General features: G+C 38.7%; 1 protein-coding gene across 1 annotated transcript in view; it reads left to right on the forward strand.

The window, feature by feature from the left end:
* Positions 1-23740, forward strand: part of SLC2A13 (solute carrier family 2 member 13) — a 284709-nt gene that overhangs the window by 57318 nt on the left and 203651 nt on the right. Inside the window, exon 3 of the mRNA XM_036299793.1 lies at positions 16842-17050. Within this exon, the coding sequence (XP_036155686.1) occupies positions 16842-17050 (209 nt within the window). The remainder of the gene's footprint in view (positions 1-16841; positions 17051-23740) is intronic.

A 23740-nucleotide genomic window follows, 5' to 3' on the forward strand; every position in this document is an offset into this window, starting at 1 on the left:
TTACTTGGAAGCTCAGTAGAAGTCATTTAGTCTTTCATTCCCACATGTCTTTAAGATCTGAACCATCTATTTATATTTGGTTTAAAATTTATTAATGTAACTAATATAGAGATACATATATACTATTATGAAAAATCTATTTTTAAATGCAAATCCAAAGAGTATAACCCATGTTTTTGAGCTAAGTATAGCAATTTAGATATTTGTTTCCTCAGTACTGGCTAGGAAAGAGAAAGATTTTACAGTAGTGAAGCTAACCTATGAACGTGGTGTGTCTGGGTGGAGGTGGAGGTCTTGGTATAGGCATCATTAGTTAGAACACTTTTCAGGGACAGGGTGACATGGTTATAGCCAGACCTGGATTCCTATCTGTTTTCTTCCACTCATTGCCTACGAACCTTAGACAAATTACTTAGCTCCCCTGATCTTCACTTTGTCAGTATAAAAAATGGGACCAAAAATACTGGTCTTATAAGATTGTCCTGGGATCTAAATTAATTATCTTATATAATGAAAGCCTAATATGCAAAATGTCCGACCATTTGTTCAGCCGTTTGACCAGTCGCAACGATGCACACTGACCACCAGGGGGCAGATGCTCTGACTGGTGAGTTAGCTTGCTGCTGGGGTCCGGCCTATCAGAATTGGGCGAGACGGGCCAGACACGCTCTGGAGCCCTCCCGTAGTCCCTCCCCAGCCCCAATCGTGCACCGGGTGGTCCCTTGGCCTGGCCTGCGGGGATCAGGCTGAAACTGGCTCTCTTACATCCCCTGAGGGGTCCCGGATTGCGAGAGGGCGCAGGCCAGGCCAAGGGACCCCAACGGTGCACAAATCTTTGCACCGGGTTTCTAGTGATATATACAGTACTCAGCCCAGTGCTTAGCACATGGCAAATACTCAACAAATAATGAATCACATTACTATTCTGATGAGTGAAAAAAGGTGAGTGCTACTATAGGTAAGTTGTAAGGGAGGTTGAAGGAAAAGGCATACTATGGCCTATGTGTTTTGTGTTTTTATCGGTAAAGATGGGTCTTGGAGTTGATAGGTGTAGATATCTAGAAATCTAGAGAGAAAAAAAGTTACTGCTTATAGCTACTGTAGAAAGTATAAGATGGAAGAGCCTAGAGACAGAAATGATTTTTTCAATGGACCTTGGGATCCCAGCTGAAGTTGGAGCCATATTGTTTGCAGTAAAGCCAAATAGTATACCTGTGTGAATTTTTTCCACAATACTGGAGACCCAGGGTGAAACAATAAATTAAGAGGATGGGACACCTAACTTCGACTTGTATTCAGACTAATGCATTAACATACTAGGTCACTTGTACCCACTTATTTGTTTGCACGAATACACATTAACTTATGCTTACGTGCAAACATGTTTCCTTATTATACAGGTGAATTTTATGTGTTATTCTCTTTTACTATTTAGCATCCTTAGCAGTATCTTTACCTTATTTTACTCCTGGCTAATAGGAGTGTGGTTACAAGCAAATAAAGATTGAAGTGGTACCTTAGCATCAATTTGAGAATTTTCAGCAATTATATCTAAAAAATAATTATTACAGTTTTTACAGTAGTTATCAGATTAAGACATACAGAAGATCAAACTGATTAATCAGCTTCTTAGATTTTGATACTGTTGAAAGACTAACTCACCTTTTGTGCCAGATGGGTCAAAGCTTCTGTTTTCTTATTGTTTGGATGTCATAAAAATAAATTGTTTTCTGCCTAACTGAAAGATTAGTTTTCTCAGAAAAAAATGAATTGCCTGTAGACGATTGAAAAAGTTGGCATGTTTTAGCACTCCAGTGTTATAATACATTATATGGTGGGAAGAATGTCATCTGGTTTCATGAGGAAAGGGGAATACATTTTTTGAAGATATCATTAAAGATTAGATTTTTAGAAATAATATTATTGAGATATAATTCAGATACCATTCAATTCACCCATTTAAAGTATACAATTCAATACCTTTTAGTGTATTCTCAGAGCTGTGTAGCCATCACCATTTTCAAATTTAGAGCATTTTCATTACCCAAAAAAGATAGTTTTCCCCCTTTGGTTGTCTCCCAGCTCCTCCCAGCTCTGAGCAACCATTATTCTACTTTTTGTCTCCATAGATTTCTTATTCTGAATATTTCATCTTTCAATATATGTGGTTCTTTGTGACTGTCTTCTTTCACTTAGCATTTTTTCAAGGTTCACCCGTGTTGTAGCATGTGTTAGTATTTCATTTCTTTTTATTGACAAATAATGTAGATGTACCACATTTTGTTTATTCTTTCATTAGTTGATAGACATTTGAGTTGTTTCCACTTTTTGGCCATTATAAATAATCCTGTGAACATTTGTGTTCAACTTGCATGGTAGACCTATGTTTTCAGTTCTCTTGGCTGTAATCTAGGAGTGGAATTGCTAGGTCATATGGTAACTAAGCTTAGCCTTTTGAGGAAATGCCAGACTCTCCTAGAAAGGGATACATATTTCCACTTAGCAGTGTATGAAAATTCTAGTTTTTCCATATCCTACTAAATACTAGATATAATAGTGTTTATAAAGATGGCAGAAGTAATTCAGTAGTTAATAATCCTATATAATAAAGAGGTGATATGCAAATTGACCAGCACTCCAACACACAAGATGGCCACCCCCATGTGGGCACAAGATGGCCGGCAGGGGAGGGCAGTGTGGGCTATCAGACCATCAGGGGAGAGTAGTTGGGAGGAACCAGGCCTGCAGGGGAGGGCAGTTGGTGGTGACCAGGCTGGCAGGGGAGGACAGTTGGGGGGAACCAGGCCTGCAGGGGAGGGCAGTTGGGGGGACCTAGGCCTACAGAGGAGGGCAGTTGGGGGGGGAACAGACTGGCAGGGGAGGGCAGTTGGTGGTTACGGGCCTGGCAGGGGAGGGCAGTTGGGGGGGACCAGGCCTGCAGGGGAGGGCAGTTGGGGGGACCCAGGCCTGGCAGGGGAGAGCAGTTGGTGGTGACCAGGCCGGCAGGGGAAGGCAGTTGGGGGGGACCAGCGGCAGAGGAGGGCAGTTAGGGGCAATCGGGCTAGCAGGGGAGCAGTTAGGCGTCGATCAGGCAGGCAGGGGAGTGGTTAGGGGGTGATCAGGTTGGCAGGCAGGCGAGCAGTTGGGAGCCAGCAGTCCTATATTGTGAGAGGGCAGTCGGACATCCCTCGAGGGGTCCCAGATTGGAGAGGGTGCAGGCTGGGCTGAAGGACACCCCCCCCCCAACCTGTGCACAGATTTTGTGCACCAAGCCTCTAGTAATGATATAAAGTTTTATCACTGGTTGCCTTTTTATGTGCATAAATATATATATTTATGTGTGTATATATATTGATTTTAGAGAGAGAGGAAGGGAAGGGAGAGAGAGATAGAAAAATTGATGAGAAACATGGATGGGCTGCCTCCCTCAAGCCTGCAACTGGGGATTGAGCCTGGGAATTGAACTGGTGACCTTCTGGTTCATGAGTTAATGCTCAACCACTGAGCCACACCAGACTAGCTCTGTGCTAATATTTTTTAATCTTGCTTATTGAACATAGTGAAATGTACTCACTACACCTCAAGCAAGAAAGGTTTTCTTTTTTTTTAATTGCTGAGGTAAAACCTGGTATGTAACAGCCCCTCAATAAATATATGTTAAAGTGAATTTAACATACACCACAGTAGTCTAAAACATTTAACTGGGCTTGCCACTGCTAAATGCTTCACATCCTCCCCATTTCCTACAGGAAAAAACAAATTAAGCTCTTTATCATGGCTTGTAGTGTAATCCATTATCCAATGCATACCTCCTTTTCTAGTTTTTTGTAACTCATCATTGCCTCCCGCCCTTCTTTATGTGACAGCCATGCCTATTAACTCTATATACCAATCGCACCATGCTTTCTCATGTTTCTGCGTGTTTTTTCTTTCTTCTATTCACTTTACCTATAAGGTCTTCCTACCCTATCCTGGTTTAGTGGTCCAACTGCTTTTTCTTCTTTAAATCTCTGATTATATGTCATGTGAAGCTATCTTTGTTCCTTTGTTCTTTCATAAGACTTTGTATAGTTTTGATTTTATACTTACCATTTATTTTGAACTAGTTATTGTCTATCTCCTCTAATTTGCTTTGGAGCTCCTGAATGTCATCGACCGTGTACTCATTTTTAAATTTAGGAAAGGCCTTGGAACATAGCAAATACTCATAAGTGTTTATGGAACTGAGCTGAATTGATTGGGCTCTGGGGAAGGGACTTTTAACCAAAGTAAAAAGACATTGATTATAAACCAGAATGCCAATTCATTAATTTATGCTGAGGAATATGTATACTTTATAGATAGCTGAAAAACTAAATTATTAATCATAAGTGTTTCTGACTGAGCATAAAAATAAGAGAAAGAAAATTAGTTTCTGAGTCCAGGAACATTTCTGTTTTTCAAAATAACATACCTTTCTGGGTCCCAGAAGACTTTTTGTCCTTTTCTAGTGCACAGAGCTGGTTTTCAAATAAGTATTCTATATTTATAATTACATAAACCATAATGTTGTTTATATGAATAAGAATGGTATATCTATAGAGGGCTAGTTTCTTTCCTTTCATGTTAATTTTTTACTCTTTTTTCCCCCTCATTTAATTTTTTAAAAAAATTGAGTTCTCGTATTCCACCTCACTAGCCTATGTACAACCATTTGTTAAATGTCTGAGTGTGTTAGATATTGTCATCATTTATGCGATACTTTTCTTTTTTTTTTGCTAAAGAAGTAAAATTTGAGATGAGTGTTGAATGAGAAGCACAAGTATTAGTGCTAGCAACATCTATATGAGAGATTTTTGAGAGTATTTTCCAGCAAATTCATGGACAACATGAGACTCGTGCTGAGCTTAGAAGAATTGGTGGGATTCATGTAGACAGAACTAAAAATGGGGGCAGAGTGTAGGCTAAGTGAGAGCAGGCAAAGGAGACCTGAAAGTGAGGTCGTTATGTACATGATACATTAGGGCCAGCGTCTAGAGGTGGTGAATTTGACCTAAGGGCGAAGAGAAGCTATTTATTTATTTATTTATTGTGTGCAGGGCATGCAGTAATAAGAGCCAAAGATTAATATGACAGTGATGCTCAGAATTTATTGGAACTCTTGGCTCTTGGATGGATTCTAGGAACTTATTTATGAGGCTGCCACCAGAATATAGGTGTGACATAGTGGTGGTACTATTGGAAATAGGTGTTAGTATGAATGTCATTCAGTAATTCAAAAAATTTTCTTTCAGGCATCTACTGTATACTACTGTTGTGCTTGGTACTAGAGATGAAAGATCAATAAGAAATATCACTGTCCTCATGCACCCCACAGCCTGAAGGAGAGACTTTCATCAGCTTGTTAATTAAACAATCCATAATGTTAAATGATGTGAGCTCCCCTGGAGTGAATAACTTAGCTTTACAATGCAAAGACATTTGAGCTGAATCTTTGATGAGTAAAAGAGATTCAAGCACAGAGAGGGATAGGGACTTTCTAGGTGTAATATAATTTTCAAAAGCCCTGTAGTGTGAAGAGCCAGTCATGTTTGGGCAGTAGAAGTTTGGAGCAGCTGGGTAGAGGGGCTGTGATGTTGGAGTGCCATGTGGAAAGGCTAGTCTTCAGTGGGTGTGAATAGAACTTCATATCCATTGTACTCTCTTTAACAATACATTGAGTTTGAGTTTGTATATTGAAAGTCTCTGAAAATAATTTTTAAAATAACCAATGTTACTTTGGGATGAAAAAAATTTAATGAGCTGTCCTCCCCAAGAATATGATACAGTTTAAAAGATCTTGTCAATAAGATGCTTTTTAGAATGATATTTAAAATGATGTTTACTAGTAAAAGATATTTCTAAACAAATTTATGCTGTGGAAAGTGTTCTTATGATTTAGTGCTAATAGATTAGTGGTGTGTGACTATACAAAATAAGGAATATGAGGCAGTCTTTGTCTTAAAATTTAACTAATGCCATGGCCATTTTAAGAAAGATAGATTTGATTAACAGCCTGATTACAAGTAAATACCTTAATTCCAAAAATATTTATAATTTTATTATTAACAGAATTAAAATGTTCAACTGTTTATTATAAAAGTATCATAGTGTTGTGGGAGAAATAGATTTAAGACTTGCTTTCATAGCACATTAATTTAAGCTCTAATATCCTCATGTAGCTAATGCTTTAGCAATTGTACAGTGTTATTGTTAGGATCAAATGAGTTAATGGCTCTACAAATTCTTAAATGCTGCTAGGTCTTGTTTGCTTTTATCTCCAGAGAGTTTTAGGTTGACTCTCTATCTTGCATCTAAATCTGGCAATGAGAATTGCTCTCACATTCAGTTATCTGGATTTTCAGGTAAAAAGTAAATATGGTTTACTGATAAGAGTGGTTTGTCATAAGAGTACCCTACCTTGAAGATAACCATTATACGGAAAAAATATAAGACACTAGTTAAGACACTGGAGAAGCCCAGCTCCAAGGATAGATAGAACTGAGGGGGATTTGATCCTTGAAGTGAGTGGTTCCTGGTGAGACCTACATTTATGGCTTTATCCCTGAGGGCAGCTCTCAGCCCAATAAACTACAGTTTTATTGATTTGTGGTGTCAGTGGCTAGAGTTTGTGGTGCCCAGAGCAGCTGGAATTTGGGGGGGGGGGGAATCCAGGAAAAGAATGATCCATAGAGAAGGAAGCCTCCAAATCTGAATATTAATTCACCACAAATGTTTTTCTGATTCCTGAACTATATGAATATAGGAGAGATTCCATGATGCCTGCAGAAAGTAACAGAAGATGGTAAAAGCTGAGAGATGTTATATCCTGCCCATAGGAAGAGTGACATTTTTGGAATTTGAAACCAGGTTAGAGGAGCCAGCAGCTTGAGCTTTCCAGGAGGACCCCAGAAGGCCCATGCCTGAGGAGTAGACTTTGTTGCATGATTAAGGATTTTTCCTAAGGTCAAAACTGAGAGTCACACTAACCAAGCCTACAACCAAACCTTTACAGATTTAAGGTGACAGATAGGATAGTGTCAACGTTCTTCAGAAAAGGAGAAAACAATCTAGAATATTTACGTTTTATCATTCTCAATACACAGAACATGCACACACATACACACAAAATTATTAGGCAATGTGAATACACAGAAAGTGTGACCCATAAGTAAAATAAAAATTGTCAGATAGACCTTAAGGTGATACAGATGTTGGAATTATAAAAAGACTTGAAAACGCCCCCTTTAAATGTGTTCAGGACTTAAGGTAAATGGTAGTCACATAGAGTAACCAGATAGAGAATCTCAGAGAAATGCAAGCTATATATATATACTAGGAGCTCAGCACGCGATTCGAAATCGCCGCCCACCATCCGATCCGGCCCTGCCTCCCTCCCTAGGCCCCACAGCAGCTGTGGCCACTGCTGGTCCAGCCCTGCTTTGCTCCTGGGGCCCTGCAGCAGCTGCGGCCGCAGCTGGTCCACCTCTGCCTCCCTCTCTTGCCCTTGAAGCAGCCACGGCCACTGCTGATCAGGCCTTCCCCCAGTGCAGGCATGGGCGGAGGCCCCTGCTGCCCTGCCCCTGAGGCTGTGCGCAACCTCCTCCTGGTGGACCCGTTATGGCATCCTGGTTAATTATCATATTTCTCTATTATATATAGATAAAGAACCAAATGAAAATTCTCAACTGAAAGTATAACATTTGGAATTAGAATTTAAAATTTAAAAAATTCACTGGATGGGTTTATCAGCAAATTAAAGATGACAGAAACCAGGATCTGGAAACTCGAAAACAGACCTATAGACATCACGTAATCTGAAAGAGAAAATAATAAGGTGGGGAAGAAATAAAGAGAGGCGCAGTGGCCTATGGTACAACATTGAGTCATCTTATATACATCTAATTAATACCAAGTAGTCTAATGTACCTGTAACTAAAAAAATTAGTAAAATTGATAAACTGATTATGACTGATTAAAATGATTAAGAAAAATGATAAAGTCTAAATGATCAATATTAGGAGTAAAGCAGAGTACATCATTTCTATGGACTTATAAAGACAATGAGGGAACACTTTGAACAACATTGTGCCCATAAATTGCAACAAGTTGGAATGGGCATATTGGGGTAAAGATCAGAACTTATCAAAAAATGACAAAACACAAAATTGAATATCTGTATGTCCCTGTATTTATTAAACAAATTGAGTCATTATTAGTAGTAACCAACCTGCAAAACAAACTTCAGGTTGAGATACTTTCATTAGTGAATTCTATAAGACATTTATGGAAGAAATAACTCTAAGTTTAAACAAAAGCTTTAAGAAAATGGAGGTGGAAGGAATATTTCCCAACTCGGTTGGTGAGGCCAATATAACTCTAACATTATGACCTAAGTTCTTACAAGAAAAGAAAATCCTAGGCAGTGTCTAAAAGTACCCTTAACAAAATATCAGTAAAATTGATCCCAGCAAGATAAAAGGATAATAAATCATAACCAGGTCAGTTTCTTTTTTGAAAGGTTGGTTTAGCATAAGAAATTAATTCATGCAAGTCACCATGTTGAAATTATTCAAAGGAGATAAACTGATATAATCATCTGAATATATGCAGAGAAAACATTTCACAGACTAATACTGATTTATGGTAAAACCTTCCAGCAAAGTAGGAGAGCACTTTCTTAATTCAACAAGGACATGTACAAAAAAAAAAAAATCCTGCAGCCAACTCTATACTCAGGGTGAAAGCCTGAGTGCTTTCCTTTATGATCAGTTGCAAGGCGGAGATGTGCACTGTCACCACTTACATTCCTCCAGAGGGACAAGTTGATTCTAAAATTTTTATGCAAAAGCAAAAGACCTACAATTGCCTAAACCATCTTGAAGACCAAAGATGGAGTGTCCGATTACAAGACTTAACTGTAAAGCTGGCTCAATTATGACAGTCTAGTCAGATAGATAAATAAATCAGTGAAACAGAAGGAACAACAACATGGATAACATCTTTAAAGTATTATGATTGATAATGTGGGGATAAGGACACATATGTAATAACTTAATCAGTAAAGAAATTTAAACACAAAGGAATGAAGAAAAGGAAAAAAAAATAAAGTATTATGGTTGAAAGAATATAGAAACAGAAGAGTAGAATGTTCATGGTTCCATATGGAGTTCATCCACATGCAAAAGGAGCTGTGTGGGCAGAAATTTGGTCATTGCTTCTCAGTGGCAATGGGCATTGACTGGAAAGCAGGTTATAAGGGAGCTCTCTGATGTATGGAAATGTTCTCTTTCGTGATTGGGGTGGTAGTTACAAGGGTGTATATGTTTCTCAACTCATAGAATTGGAACCTTGCATCTCTTCATTTTATTGTGTGCAAATTTTACCTAAAAAAGTAATTTTATGTTAGCTCCTTCCAATATATTCCTTCTCTGCCTTGCAATGAATGATTTATATATTGTTTCTATCATGATATTTTTTCCAATAACTTCTGTTGAAATAACTTCTTCCCTTATTCCTACACTTATGTCTAAGCCTCAATCATAGCAATTAAACAATTCTGTTTTGTTTGATAATTACTGGAGTATAGGCTCTTTGATGCAAGGGATATCTGCTAATCATTACTATATTTCCATAATCCCTACCCCAGAGCTTTGCATATGGAGGATTCTTGAAGTTTAAAAAAAGAGGATACATGTATAGATATGATTGTGTGAGCATTATTTTCACCACTAGTATTGTGAATTTTGTTCAGGTCAAATGCATTTTGTCATGTTATTTAAAACTGTCTGCCTAATATCTGTGTAAAATGCATTCAGTTTGTTTCAGTAGTATCACCTCTTATTCTGTCAAAGCAACTATACCTGTTATTTCTACTATAATCACAAAACTCTAAGTAACCTTGGCCACACCATCTACTTTATATATTGATATCACATTACTAAAGGGTTTTTTTTTTCTAGCTACATAGATCATTACTATTTTCTTACATTTATATATTTGGCGATGAGTGCTTTTACAGTTTACACAGCAATACTCACTGGGTAACACAAAATTGCTCATTTGCTGATCATATATCACCTGCTTACTTGAGGATTTCAACTGTGACATATTGATTTTTTTTTCTTAAGAATCTCCAGCTGTGATCTCATGTTTACTCTCTAGCTGCCATCAGATTATCAGGTGCATCAGTCATCAGCGTTGATGTTCTACATGGGCCTTGATGGCAGAGAAAATTAGCTTGCCAGTGGGGGGCCTCAATTTGGCAGTGTTTTCCTATTTTAATTTCTTATCTGTTAAAATGGAGTTCTGAATCATGAACCGAAATAGAAAAATACGTTATCAAATGAGTTGTTGTAACTCTAGTAGGGGGCTAAATTCAGTGTTATCTTTTTGCATCTAAAGCTTTTGCATTAAATAGAAACATATTACATAAATCATAATTTATGTTTGGGGCCCATCATGTAGATATCTTGTCATTGATATATAATGATAACCATATCTTTTCTAAATTCAAGAATAGATATCTTTTAGTAAACTCATCACTCATGTGATTATTTCCTAAGTAATCTTTTAGTAAACTCATCACTCATGTGATTATTTCTTAAGTATAAGAGAAGCATATGAAGAAAAGTCAAAATCCATAGGAACTTTGAACAACGAAGTCAGGTAGCTCTAGTTATAGGGCCGAAGGAACAATGTTCTTGGATGTGTTTTGATGAAGGGGTTGGATTATGCCTTTTTAAGGGGAAAATGTTTCACTGTCCTGAATAGGACATAATGATAAATATCATTGGAGAGTTCCAACTTGGGGGATGTTTTTGGATTGACAAATCATGACACTATCTTTGATTAAGTTTATTTATGATGCCCAATGATTGGCTTAGAGTTTGGCACTTAACATACATTCAGAAATTGTTAGCTGGGTAATCAGCTCAGAAAGAACACAGAACATTATCTTTAGCTTTACAAGCAAACAAAGTAAATATTCGTTAGGTAACTGATTCTAATTGCAGACCTTTTTATTTTCAGTGAATTGTTTCTGGAAAAAAAAGGTTTAGAGTTTATTTTCCTAGAGGCCTGGTGCACAAAAATTTGTGCACTTGGGGGGTCCTTCAGCCTGGCCTGTGCCCTCTCGCAGTCTGGGACCCCTTGGGGGATGTCCACCTGCTGGCTTAGGCCCGCTCCCCGGGGGACCGGGCCTAAGCTGGCAGTCAGACATCCCTCTGGAGCCCTCGGGGGATGTCCACTTGCCAGCGGGGAGCAGGCCTAAGCTGCAGTCGGACATCCTTAGTGCTGCTGAGGAGGCAGGAGAGGCTCCCGCCACCACCGCTGTGCTGGCAGCCGTCAGCCTGGCTTGTGGCTGAGCAGAGCTCCCCCTGTGGGAGCACACTGACCACCAGGGGGCAGCTCCTGCATTGAGCGTCTGCCCCCTGGTGGTCAGTGTGTGTCATAGTGATCAGTCATTCCCAGTCGTTCTGCTGTTAGGTTCAGTTTGCATAGTACCCTTTTATTATATAGTATAGAGGCCTGGTGCACGGGTGGTGGCTGGCTGGTTTGCCCTGAAGGGTATGCCAGATCAGGGTGGGGGTCCTGCTAGGGTGCCTGGCCAGCCCGGGTTAGGGGCTGAGGGCTGTTTTCAGGCTGGTCAAGTCCCCCAGTAGGGACCCTCACCCCATGGGGGTGTGTCCAGCCTGGGTGAGGGGCTGAGGGTCGTTTTCAGACTGGCCACAGCCCCTTCAGGGTGGGGGGCCCTACTGGGGTGCCTGGCCAGCCTGGGTGAGGGGCTGATGGCCGTTTTCAGGCTGGCCACACCCCCTTCAGGGTCGGGGGCACTACTGGGGTGCCTGGCCAGCCTGGATGAGGGGCTGAGGGCCATTTTCAGGCTGGCCACACCCCATTCAGGGCCATGGGCTGGAAGCAGATATCTGGGATTTATTTAACTTCTATAATTGAAACTTTGTAGCCTTTGTCCGGCTCGAAGCCTGGGTTGCCCCTGGCAACCCATGTTCCCAGCCCCTCCTTGAGCAGAGGCCATGTGGGCTGGAAGCAGGTATGTGGGATTTATTTATCTTCTATAATTGAAACTTTGTAGCCTTGAGCAGAGCTCAGGGCCAGCCAGGGCAGGCAGGAAGATTGGCTTCCTTCATTGCCGGGAGCAACCTAAGGCTCCTGCTCCCTCCAGCTCTGTGGCTGCTGCCATCTTCATGACCGTTGCCATCTTCGTGACCGACTGACGGAGTGAGGGAATGAGGGTGTGACGGCTAATTTACATATTACTCTTTTATTAGATAGGATAGTTACAAGTGAGAGGATGCCAGTTTGGGACTGTATAGTTTTAATGAATAAAGCATAGCATCTTAATATTTGTACTAATCTTCTAATTTATTTGAGCTATTCAGGATGGGCAGGCATGGGCATAATTTATAAGTCAATAACAGCTATAAACATGTGTTAGCCAGAAGACAGAGGGTGGGATTAAAGCTATTGGAAGTACAGATACAGGTTTGTTATTTGATTTTTTCAGTTTATTATGACCGTTTTGAGTATTAGAGAAGATTGCTAAATACCCTCATTATACTCAGAACCAAGTTTCAGTTTCATTGCTAGTCTTAGTGGTATTTTTGCTAGAGCCAACCCGCTTCCCCTTCCTGTCAGCTTGGAGTGCTCTCTTGTCTCCAGGAGTCAAATCGATTTTGCCTAAGGTGTGGACTTCGGGTGCTTATTGTTCACTTTCATCCCATGGGTGTTTTAATCACTCAGGTCTCAGCCCTGAGTGCACATTAGCACCATCCTGCCCGGAGAGCTTTGAATAAAATAGAGGACTGTGGGACTGGGGCTCATACCAATTAATCAGAATTCCTCATTGGGTGGAGCCTGGATATTAGTGTGTTTTAAAAGCCCCCTGGGTGATTCTAATGTGAAGCCAGGGTTTAGAACTGTTGACTTTAATAATAATGAGATCCCCCATGTCAGTAGGGGACTACTTGTTCGTTTGGGGAGTGACTGCCCTGGTTTATCAGTATATTCCTTGTCCTATCAGTATACGCACTGTTATTCATCTGGTCCTGATTTCCTTGAATTTAAGGGACTGATGGTGAGTCCCTAATACTGCCTTCACTAAGTCTATAGAGTTCCCGTTCTTTTAGTTGCATGATAAAATTCTCATCAGTGCTACAGCAAAGCAAACTTTTATTTATCTGCAGTCTACACATCACCAGAGGAATGGGTTTTCCTCAAGAAAGAAATTGGTTGGTTCTACCTACCGAAAGTTTGAGTGAATGATAGAGGCGGGATAGACAAGTTGTATTGAATTGAGTAGGAAGGTGAAAACATTTTTTGCTGAGCATCTTTTCCATTTTAGGTACCAACTGAGTGATTTCACCTAATTACCCAGATGCCCTATGAAATAGACGCTATCACCTGTACATTGAAATGTTACATAACTTGACCAGGGTTTGTGGTTAGAATGCCCAGAGCTGAAGTATGTCCCAGGTGTGTTCCTCTGCTCTCAATCACAAACCACAGCCACCCCTTTTCCCCAACCCATCCTATTTGGTCTTTACAAATCAATGGAAATTTTTTCCTATCAAAATATCTTTAGGATCATGTTTATTGTGTTTGAGATGATACGTCAGGGGCCCTATCAAAATATCTTTACCATGAAAGGTAATCAAAATATAGTAAAAATAAGTTTCTTTGGAAACATTAGGATGTAAATGCATAAGACATGTTTTATCTTGAGTAGTCTCTGGAATCAGGCTTTAATATCCTTAAAGATTGGCAGCAAGGTGCAAGTTCCTTTTCCCCATCCTAGCATTAGCGAATTGAATTGTAAATTTCAGACCTAAACTCTTGACACTTAACAGATTTCCAATGCAGGAGAGCTAAATTATTCTGTCTTCTGTAGGTTGCTTAGGAAACGTAGGCTCTGCATATATGCATAGTCCATGGCCATACACAGTAAGTAATGTGGTATAGGCCTAGGAGAGGCGGGGGCAGGGGCAGGTTGAAGGTAGGCAAAGTGGGGTAGGGAAGATGGAGGACAGCTATAACACTGTCTACAATTAAACACACACACACACACACACACACACACACGCACACACACACACACACACACACACACACACAAAACATAGGCTAGCCCTGGCTGGGTGGATCAGTTGGTTGGAATGTCATCCTATTCACTGAAAGATTTTGGTCAGGGCACATACCTAGGTTGCAGGTTCAATTCCTGGAGGCAAGTGATTGATATTTCTCTCTCTCCTTCCCTCCCTCTCTAAAGAGCAATAGAAACAAATCCTAGGGTGAGGATTAAAACAACAACAACATAGGCTAGCTAATAGTGAGGAGTAAAAGTGCTGTGTGAGCATCTTTGGGCCTGAAAATGATTCCATTTCTATATTCATTTCAAGGGCTCCTTTGATCTTAATTTATCACTGAAGGGAGTTTGGAGAACAGAAGAACAGATTATAAAAGAGACAGAGAAACAAAGCATACAGGCATTCATTTTTAGGACCTTTAAAATTTATTTCATAATCCAGTATATTTGGTGTTTACCTTTTTTTGCTTTTCTTTTAAATAATTGGCAATACAATTTTGTATAAGCTTTTCTTTAAGGGATTACAACCAAATAGAACTTTCATTCCTGTACAGCAGTGATTTTCAACTTTTTTCATCTCATGGCATACATAAACTAATCCCTACAGTTCTGCAGCACACCAAAAAGTATATGTTTTGCTGATCTGAAGAAAAAAAAAGTATAAATTGATTCATTCACACAGGATGGCTATTGTTGTTTTGGCTGTTGTCCTTTTTTTTTTAATTTGACAATATTAGGGAAAAGAAATCAATGCCCCTGACTAAATAGTAGGGTAATTGCATGTTTCAAAAATTCTCAAGGCACACCGTTTGAAAATCACTGATTTACAGCAATAAAAGCTATGTTTAAGCAGATTTGGTTATACAAGTTAACATTTTAAGGGGAAGAGGCCATAAATATGCATTTGTTTGAGCTGATCTCTCCTGCTCTCATCTGAAGATTCTTAGGAAGCCTTTAGATGAGTCATCTTATGAAGGGAAGGTCTCACCATCTCTAGAATAACAAACGGTTTCCATGGAAGGGATTACTCTGCAAGTAATTTTGCAGAGCTACATGGTCCAGAAGAGATTGCTTTGTGAGTGTGAAGCACAGTTATTTTCTGTTTAGTTAATACAGGAAGTTGAGATATATAAACTATATAAAATGAGTTACAAACTGCTTTTGTATAATTTCGTAAAACATTTTCTAAGTTTTTACTGTGTTCAAGATACTTTATTAGGTGCCGTGCTGAATACAAAGTAAACTATGCAATCAAGTGGGACAGGTAAATAATTTATTACGATACAAGGCACAGGGACATAAATTGAGGTTAAGACACTGTGTTCGTGGGTGAGCAGAGGAAGGAGTGCTTCAGTGTTATCATAGCCCATCCCTTAACATATAAAACGCTGTAAATGAGATTTCTGTTAACACTGGAGGCCAAGGGATTCATTTATCAGTCATTCATAAACGCTTTGTTTACTTTCTAAATCTTAGTGAATTTTGCTGTTTCCGTATGTAGTTTTAGCTACTGTTTGGAGTAGTTTTTCCTAACACCCATGTGCCAATTGTATTTTTTCTGTGCTTTGTATGAATTAAAATGAAATTGCTTTAAAAGTAATGAACTTTTTCATAAGATATATGTATATCTGGAGGCTCCAAGGTTGCCATGCTTTGGGTTTAACATAGCTTAACAGCCAGAATAGCTCTGAAAAGCGTATTGAGTCAGATGACTTCTCACTGGTTTATTGATACACTGTGAGCATGATTGTTATGTAATTGGAGTTGGTCTTCTGAGCTCTACCATCATGAATCTACCAGGGAACATACCCAGGGAATTTGGATTAACAGAAAACACCCAGGTGTCCTAGATTCATAGAGGTTTTCATTTGAGAAAGACCTTGAAGTTTACCTAACTAACCTAACCCCTCAGTTCAAAAAGCTTGAGTCCTAAAGATGATAGGAGATCAGTCTGATGGTCAGAATAATTTGGAGAGATCTTTGATATCGATAGACTCATGTTATTATTTTTGTTATTTCTCTGATGGATCTAAAATGATATTTTATTTCCTATGTAGAATTTTGCCAGTCCTTAAGAACAGACATTTTAAAAAGATGACATGTAACTTAAAACAACATGAGCAGGATTTTTTGGTTTTCTTTTGGTTTAGTTCTTTTCGCATTTCTATCATTTTAATACTGATTATTTGCTTCCAGCTCCATCTCTTTTTTTTTTTTTCTTCTCCTATGGGCTTCTACTCCTTAGTTAATGAGGGTCAACATGATGCTTAATGACAAAATGAAATCATAGCTATTCATTCACAGGGCAGAAATAACTAAAGAAATCAATTTGGGCATTTTATTGAAAAGTATATCTTTTAAACAGATTAGAGAGTTTTTGTCTTAATCCCATTTTATATTATAGAATACAAATCTCTATATATTAGTATTGGGTAGGGCTGGTGAATGTGATGTTTTGCATGATGTGTTAGGATCAGAATGCATATACATAATCTTTGTGACTTTTGCCCCTTCTTTTCCACTGTAATTTGTGTGAGAGAAGAACCAGTCTTTTGTCATTTTTCAGTTTCTCACGACAGCATAAAAATATTATTTTTTCTGGTTATACATAGACATAATAAAAATAAAATAATTCCCACTATTTTCGCATTAAATAGTATTCCCAATGTGGTGCAAATAAGACCAAGTTTTACAATACTATCTGGGTTTTTTATTGCAGGTACATGTTGGGACTTGCAGCGATTCCAGCAGTCATACAGTTTTTTGGCTTCCTCTTTTTACCTGAAAGCCCTCGATGGCTTATTCAGAAAGGACAGACTCAGAAGGCCCGTAGAATTTTGTCTCAGATGCGAGGCAATCAGACCATTGATGAAGAATATGATAGCATCAAAAACAACATTGAAGAAGAGGAAAAGGAAGTTGGCTCCGGTATGTGGATTTTGTACTTACATGAATTTTAAAACTACACAATGGTTTTATTTTGAAATTATATTTTAGTATTATTTAATATCTTTAAATTATTTAGTGGTTTTATGTATATAACCAAAAAATACATTTTAATTTTTTAAAGCAATATAATAATGTTATAAAAGAATGAAGAAAAATCCCCCCACAATGCTATTATCCTATAAAATAAAGAGCTAATATGCTAATTAGACTGAACAGCAGAACGACCATCCAGACGACCTTCCGGAGGGCTGGCAGAGGCTGCGAGGGGCTGCGAGGGCCGAGCCCCTTGCACGAATATCGTGCATCAGGCCTCTAGTCCTCACATAATTACTATTTTAATTTTTGAATAGTTTTTTGACTATTCTAAATTGATTCTTTCTAAGTTGGATGCACTTTACATAGTTTTCATTATTTTGTGTGTATGGGTATTTTTTTAATGCCGGTGGTCTTGATCCAGCATCTAGAATGGTTCAGGAATCTGGAGAAGCCCTGTATGTAAATTAATCAAGAGTCCAGAGACGAAACATAATTTTGAAAGGCATTTTGGGGAGTCAGAGAAGACTTAGCTAAAGGAACTAAGTTCTCCTTGTCTCAGGACCCCTTGCTATTTATTAACACAAATTGTCCTAAGGCAAGTAGATATACACATCAAAGGCCAGGGTTAGTATACAGAATCCATTGTTAGCCCTGACTGGTTTGGCTCAGTGGATAGAGCGTCGGCCTGAGGACTGAAGGGTCACAGGTTCGATTCCAGTCAAGGGCATGTACCTTGGTTGCGGGCACATCCCCAGTAGGGGGTGTGCAGGAGGCAGCTGATCGATGTTTCTCTCTCATCGATGTTTCTAACTCTCTATCCCTCTCCCTTCCTCTCTGTAAAAAATCAATAAAATATATATTAAAAAAAAAAAAAAGAATCCATTGTCAGATTGGGGAATTGCCTTCAGCTGTTCAGGTGTTTGGCCAGTAGGAGGCAATAACATGTAGATTGAAATGCCCTCAGCTGTCTGGCAGCAAGCAATCATTTAATGCATCCTTTTCAGGCTTGGGGAAATGTCCTCAGCCACCTCCAGATGATTCAGCCCTGCTGACATTCTGGAACTGGCTTCTGGCATTTGTTGAGTGCATGTTTATTCTATTATTTTCTTATTACATTTTTTAATAAAATTTTTAATGTTGACAATATTGCTGATGTCCCCCACTTCCCCCTCCCCCCCGCCACCTTTGCCCACCTTGCTCACCCTGCCTCCCCTTCCCTTGGCTTTCACCACATTATTGTCTTTGTCTATGGTGTGCATATATGTCCTTTAGCTAATCCCTTCAACTTCCAGTCACCTCCACCCACCTCCCCTCTGGCACCTACCAGTCTGTTCCATATATCCATAATTCTGCTTCCACTTTCTTTGTCAGTTTATCTTGTTAATTAGATTCCACATAATAATACCACTGCTTTTCATCCACTCATCTGCTGATGGGCACTTGGGTTGTTTTCATATCTTGGCTATTGTAAATAATGCTGCTATGAACATAGGGGTACATATATTCTCTCTGATTGGTGTTTCAGGATTCTTAGGATATATTCCCAGAAGTGGAATCACTGGGTCAAAAAGCAGTTCCATTTTAAATTTTTTGATGAAACTCCATACTCTTTTCCACAGTGGCTGCACCCGTCTGCATTCCTACCAACAGCGCACTGGTGTTCCCTTTTCTCCACATCCTCTCTAGCACTTGATTGTTGATTTATTGATAATAGCCATTCTGACAGGTATGAGGTGATATGCCATTGTAGTTTTCATTTCCATCTCTTGGATGATTAGTGACCATTAGCAATTTTTCATATGTCTATTGGCCATCTGTATGCCCTCTTTGAAGAGCTGTCTATTCAGGTCCATTGCCCATTTTTTAATTGGATTGTTTGTCTTCCCAGTGTTGAGTTGTGTAAGTTCTTCATTTATTTTTGACATTAAGCCCCTATCAGATATACATTGGTGAATATGTTCTCTTACACAGTGGGTTCTCTTTTCATTTTTTATGGTTTCTTTTGCTATGAAGAAGCTTTTTATCTTGATGTAGTCCCATTTGTTTATCTTTTCCTAAGTTTCCCTTACCCTCAGAGACATATCTGCAAAAATATCGCTGCAAGAAACATCTGAGATTTTACTACTTACGTTTTCTTCTAGGATTTTTATGGTTTAGTGACTTACATTTAAGCCTTTTTTGCATTTTTAGTTTATTCTTGTGTATGGTGTAAGATGGTGTAGTTTCATTTTTTTGCATGTACCTGTCCATTTTTCCCAACACCATTTATTGAAGAGACTGTCTTTACTTCATTGTATGCTCTTGCCTCCTTTGTCAAGTAGTAATTGAGTGTAATGGCTTGGGTCAATTTCTGGGCTCTCTTTTTTGTTCCATTGGTCTATATCAGTGATGGCGAGCCTTTTGAGCTTGGTGTGCCAGCATTTTGAAAAACCCTAACCTAACTCTGGTGCTGTATCACATATAGAAATTTTTTGATACTTGCAACCATAGTAAAACAAAGGCATATTTTTGATATTTATTTTATATATTTATATGCCATTTAACAAAGAAAAATCAACCAAAAAAATGAGTTCGCGTGTCACCTCTGGCATGCGTGTCATAGGTTTGCCATCACTGGCCTATATGCCTGTTCTTATGCCAATACCAGGCTGTTTTGATTACAGTGGCCTTGTAGTATAGTTTGATATCCGTTATGGTGATCCCTCTTACTTTGTTCATCTTTCTTAAGATTGTTGTGGCTACTCTGGGTCTTTTTGGTTCCATGTACATTTTTGGAATATTTTCTTCTAGATCTGTGAAATATGTTCTTGCTATTTTAATAGGAGTTGCATTGAATCTATAGATTACTTTTGGTAGCATGAACATTGTAATGATATTAATTATGCCAATCCAAACATGAACATGGTATATACTTCCACTTATTTGTATCTTAATTTCTTTCTTCGGTGTCTAATAGTTTTCAGAGTACAGGTCTTTTGTCTCCTTAGTTAAGTTTATTCCTAGGTACCTTATTTTTGTTGTTGTTGCAAGAGTAAATGGGGTTGTTTTCTTAGTTTGTCTTTCTGATAGTTCATGATTAAAGTATAAAAATTCCATCTATTTCTGGGTATTGATTTTGTATTCTGCAACTTTGCTGAATTCATTTATTAGATCTAGTAGTTTTTGATGGGGTCTTTAGGGTTTTCTATATACAGTATCATGTCATGTTCAAATAATGACAGTTTTACTTCCTCCTTTCTAATTTGGATACCTTTTATTTCTTCTTGTCTTATCACTGTGGCTAGAACTTCCAGTACTATGTTAAATAAGCGTGGTAAAAGCAGACATCCCTCTCTTGCTCTAGATTTTAAGGGAAGTGCTTTTAGCTTTTGCTCATTGAGCATGTTTATTTTATATATAAATTTTTCATATATAAAGGTATATATACATTATTGACTCCATGTTGACTAAAAAGTTATGTGAACTGTCCCAATAAATCCATTAAGTAAAATTAAATATTTGTGTATATGTCATATTAATTTCCATGCTAATTTTTATAAGATAAGAATACATTCATATACTAGTTTTGGAATCATTTTGTGTTTTCCTTAATATGTTTAGTTAACTACCTAATCCAATTATGCCATGTCAGAAAAGTAAGAAGGAGGAAGTTTCTAGTTAATGTATGTTGATGAATTTATTTTCAGAGAAGTCATGCGGGGATTTATAAAATTCTCAGGCAGGATCCATAATCCTGACAGGCTGATTTACAGGATACAAATGGTGGGGAAAGGTAGATATGTTAAAGTACATTTTTTTTAAAACCAGCTTGCCAGATTCACGTTTCCCAAAAGTGTTTCATTTTTCCCTTTGCCTTTACTAGTACATTAATTGGTAGCTTAAATGAAGATGCTGACTTATATTACTCAGATTATTTGTTTGTACCGAAAAAATGCCAAACACACACACCTTTGTTAATATATGTTTGCTCACTCACCTTTTTTGGTGGAGCTGGAGGTTGTGCTTTCTTGAAATAATAGAATGAACACTGCAGCAGCTGGCTGCTGCGTTAGCCACACATGGCTTGACTTAACTTTATATAAAGTATAATAGTGTGATGTGATTACCTTCTTGCTCAGACCAAAGCCCCAACTAATTGTGAGCCCATTCTAGGTGAAGGTTATTTTTAAATTTCAGATCATATACTATGTGCCTGTCATTCTCAGCTTTTTTGGAATAGCACATTAGTGCAACTTTTTTTAATACATTTTTATTGATTTCAGAGAGGAGGGGAGGGGGAGCTAGAGATAGAAACATCAATGATGAGAGAATATCATTGATAGGCTGCTGGGATTGAGCCAAACCAGCTAGGGCCAGTGCAACTATTAAAGGGAATTTTGCTTTAACAAAATAACATACTTTTACAGAATGCAACATTGTTTTAATTTTTAAAGTATGATTTTAAGTGTCTATTTAAATTACAAATTACTCCTTTTCTGCTCCCGTGTACATTCCTCTCAGCAGTAGCTTCAATGAAATACGAGATTGTTTTCATAGTAATCAGTCTATTTGAAACCCATGGGCTGATATTGTGGGAATTAAAAACTTTTCAGAGTGTTAGGTCATTAAATACTACTTAGAACAAAAGTTTTTATTAATTTATGTAAAGGATAAGGAAAAGATCTAATAAAAAAGCCTTCTTGCTTAACAGTAGGAGTACCATTGATTTTATTGCAAAGTACTGAGCCTGTGCCTTCATTTTGACTACTTAAATATTGGTCTGACTGTCTAGCTATGCATGTTGACAACACACACTGTGAGTTCCATGACTATTTGGAATGTATCACCAAATGGATTTTCTTAGAAACTTGAGTTACATAGGATTGCAATGATCTGCATCTGCTTTAGTTTTTGGGTTTTTTTAAATTGATTTTTTACAGAGAGCAAGGGAGAGGGATAGAGAGTTAGAAACATCGATGAGAGAGAAACATCGATCAGCTGCCTCCTGCACACCCCCTACTGGGGATGTGCCCGCAACCAAGGTACATGCCCTTGACTGGAATCAAACGTGGGACCTTTCAGTCCGCAGGCCGACGCTCTCTCCACTGAGCCAAATCGGTTAGGGCTGCTTTAGGTTTTTTTGTTAGTTTGTTTTGTTTTTATCAGAAGTCTTTGGGAGCTAAATAGGGCACTGGTTCTTGGGTGTAGATAAAATATTTAGCTGTCTATCTATTTCCTAAGTTTGTTTTATATACACATTTGGCACAGGTTTTTAAAAATTTTGTTATCCATTGAATCCTGATATTATTTGTCTCGTGCTTGGATAAGTGTTTTAAGGTTTGTAACTAATGGGATTAATAATTTATCCATAATGGGATTTGTATTAGAGTACTATCATCTTGCTTCATTTAAAAACCAATCTCATATTCTTTTTTAAAAGTACCAAATTAATAGCATTGTGGCATGAATGCAGACAGACAGAAACACCAGTGTTACTTGGCACCAGTGACTGGGGGCCTTGTTCCTATGGTTGGTAAGTCTGGCCACAGAAAACCATACTCTGCACAAGTATGCATTTTATTTCAGCATTGTCATGTCCAGGAGCAAGGCTCTGTGTCAGGTTCGTTGGAAAACAGAGAGCACTATGGTTTCTGTTAAACTGACAGGGTCCTGGCCTTTGGTCATTTACATTTGAAAATGATAAGCTAGATAGACAAATGCACACGAAGAAACAGCTCACTTCGAAATAATAAAAATGCCCTGGCCCAGGAGGATAAGTCAGCTCTTGTATTGGAGGGTTAGACAGTGACCGAGGTTATTTGGTCCATGGATCCTGTGGGGTGATTCTGAGCCATGGCTGCAAGCCTGGGAACTATGGGCAGTGGAAGGCAACTGCCCAGGGAAGAACCTTGACCCGGCCGCCACAATATACTCAGCTATTCCAGGAGGTTAGAAAGAAGTCGATGAATAAGACCCCCATGTCTTTTAGGGAGAAATGTGTTCTTGTTGGACATTCTTGTTAGTAATCCCAGGCTTCCTTAACCTGCTTGCTACCTGTGAGCTTCCGGATAGGTCTGATTCCAGATGAGTAAATCACGCCCTGCTCTGGAAGCGTCCAGAGGATTTCAGACTTGGGACTGTTATGATGCTTGCTTATGTGACCCTTCTCCTTCTGTAGGATATTTTTGGTTTTGTTTGTTACTTGAGTTTAAATTTGATCTGAGGAAAATAGGCATAGCTATTCAAGTATGTGTTTGTTAAACTAATTGTTTGGATGTGTGAGGTATCAGTGTATGTGGCATTTACGTACTTCTAGTTTCAAATCACACTACGGCTTTCTCAGTGAGTGTGGTGGCTGCTCTGTCAGTAGCAGAGGTGAGGCTCAGAGGCCACGCTGTGGAAGGAGACTGGATTGGGATTCCCTCTCTTCTGCAGGTGGTATAGCGGTCAACCTGTTTAGCAAGTGATTTCTCCACTGTAGTTGTGAAAAAAAAGACAGTTAATGGGCAAAGAAGCGAGCAGTCGGTTTCCACATGTGTTTAACACTGTTTATACATCCCGTAGGACTAATAAAGTGAAACTAGGAGAAACAACAGCTTGGTTTGCAAAGCCCCCTGGAGTGAGAGACAGAGAAATGGAGTCTAGGGATGGCTC

Source organism: Myotis myotis, unplaced genomic scaffold, assembly GCF_014108235.1.
Source record: "Myotis myotis isolate mMyoMyo1 unplaced genomic scaffold, mMyoMyo1.p scaffold_m19_p_3, whole genome shotgun sequence".
Classification (NCBI taxonomy): Eukaryota; Metazoa; Chordata; class Mammalia; order Chiroptera; family Vespertilionidae; genus Myotis; species Myotis myotis.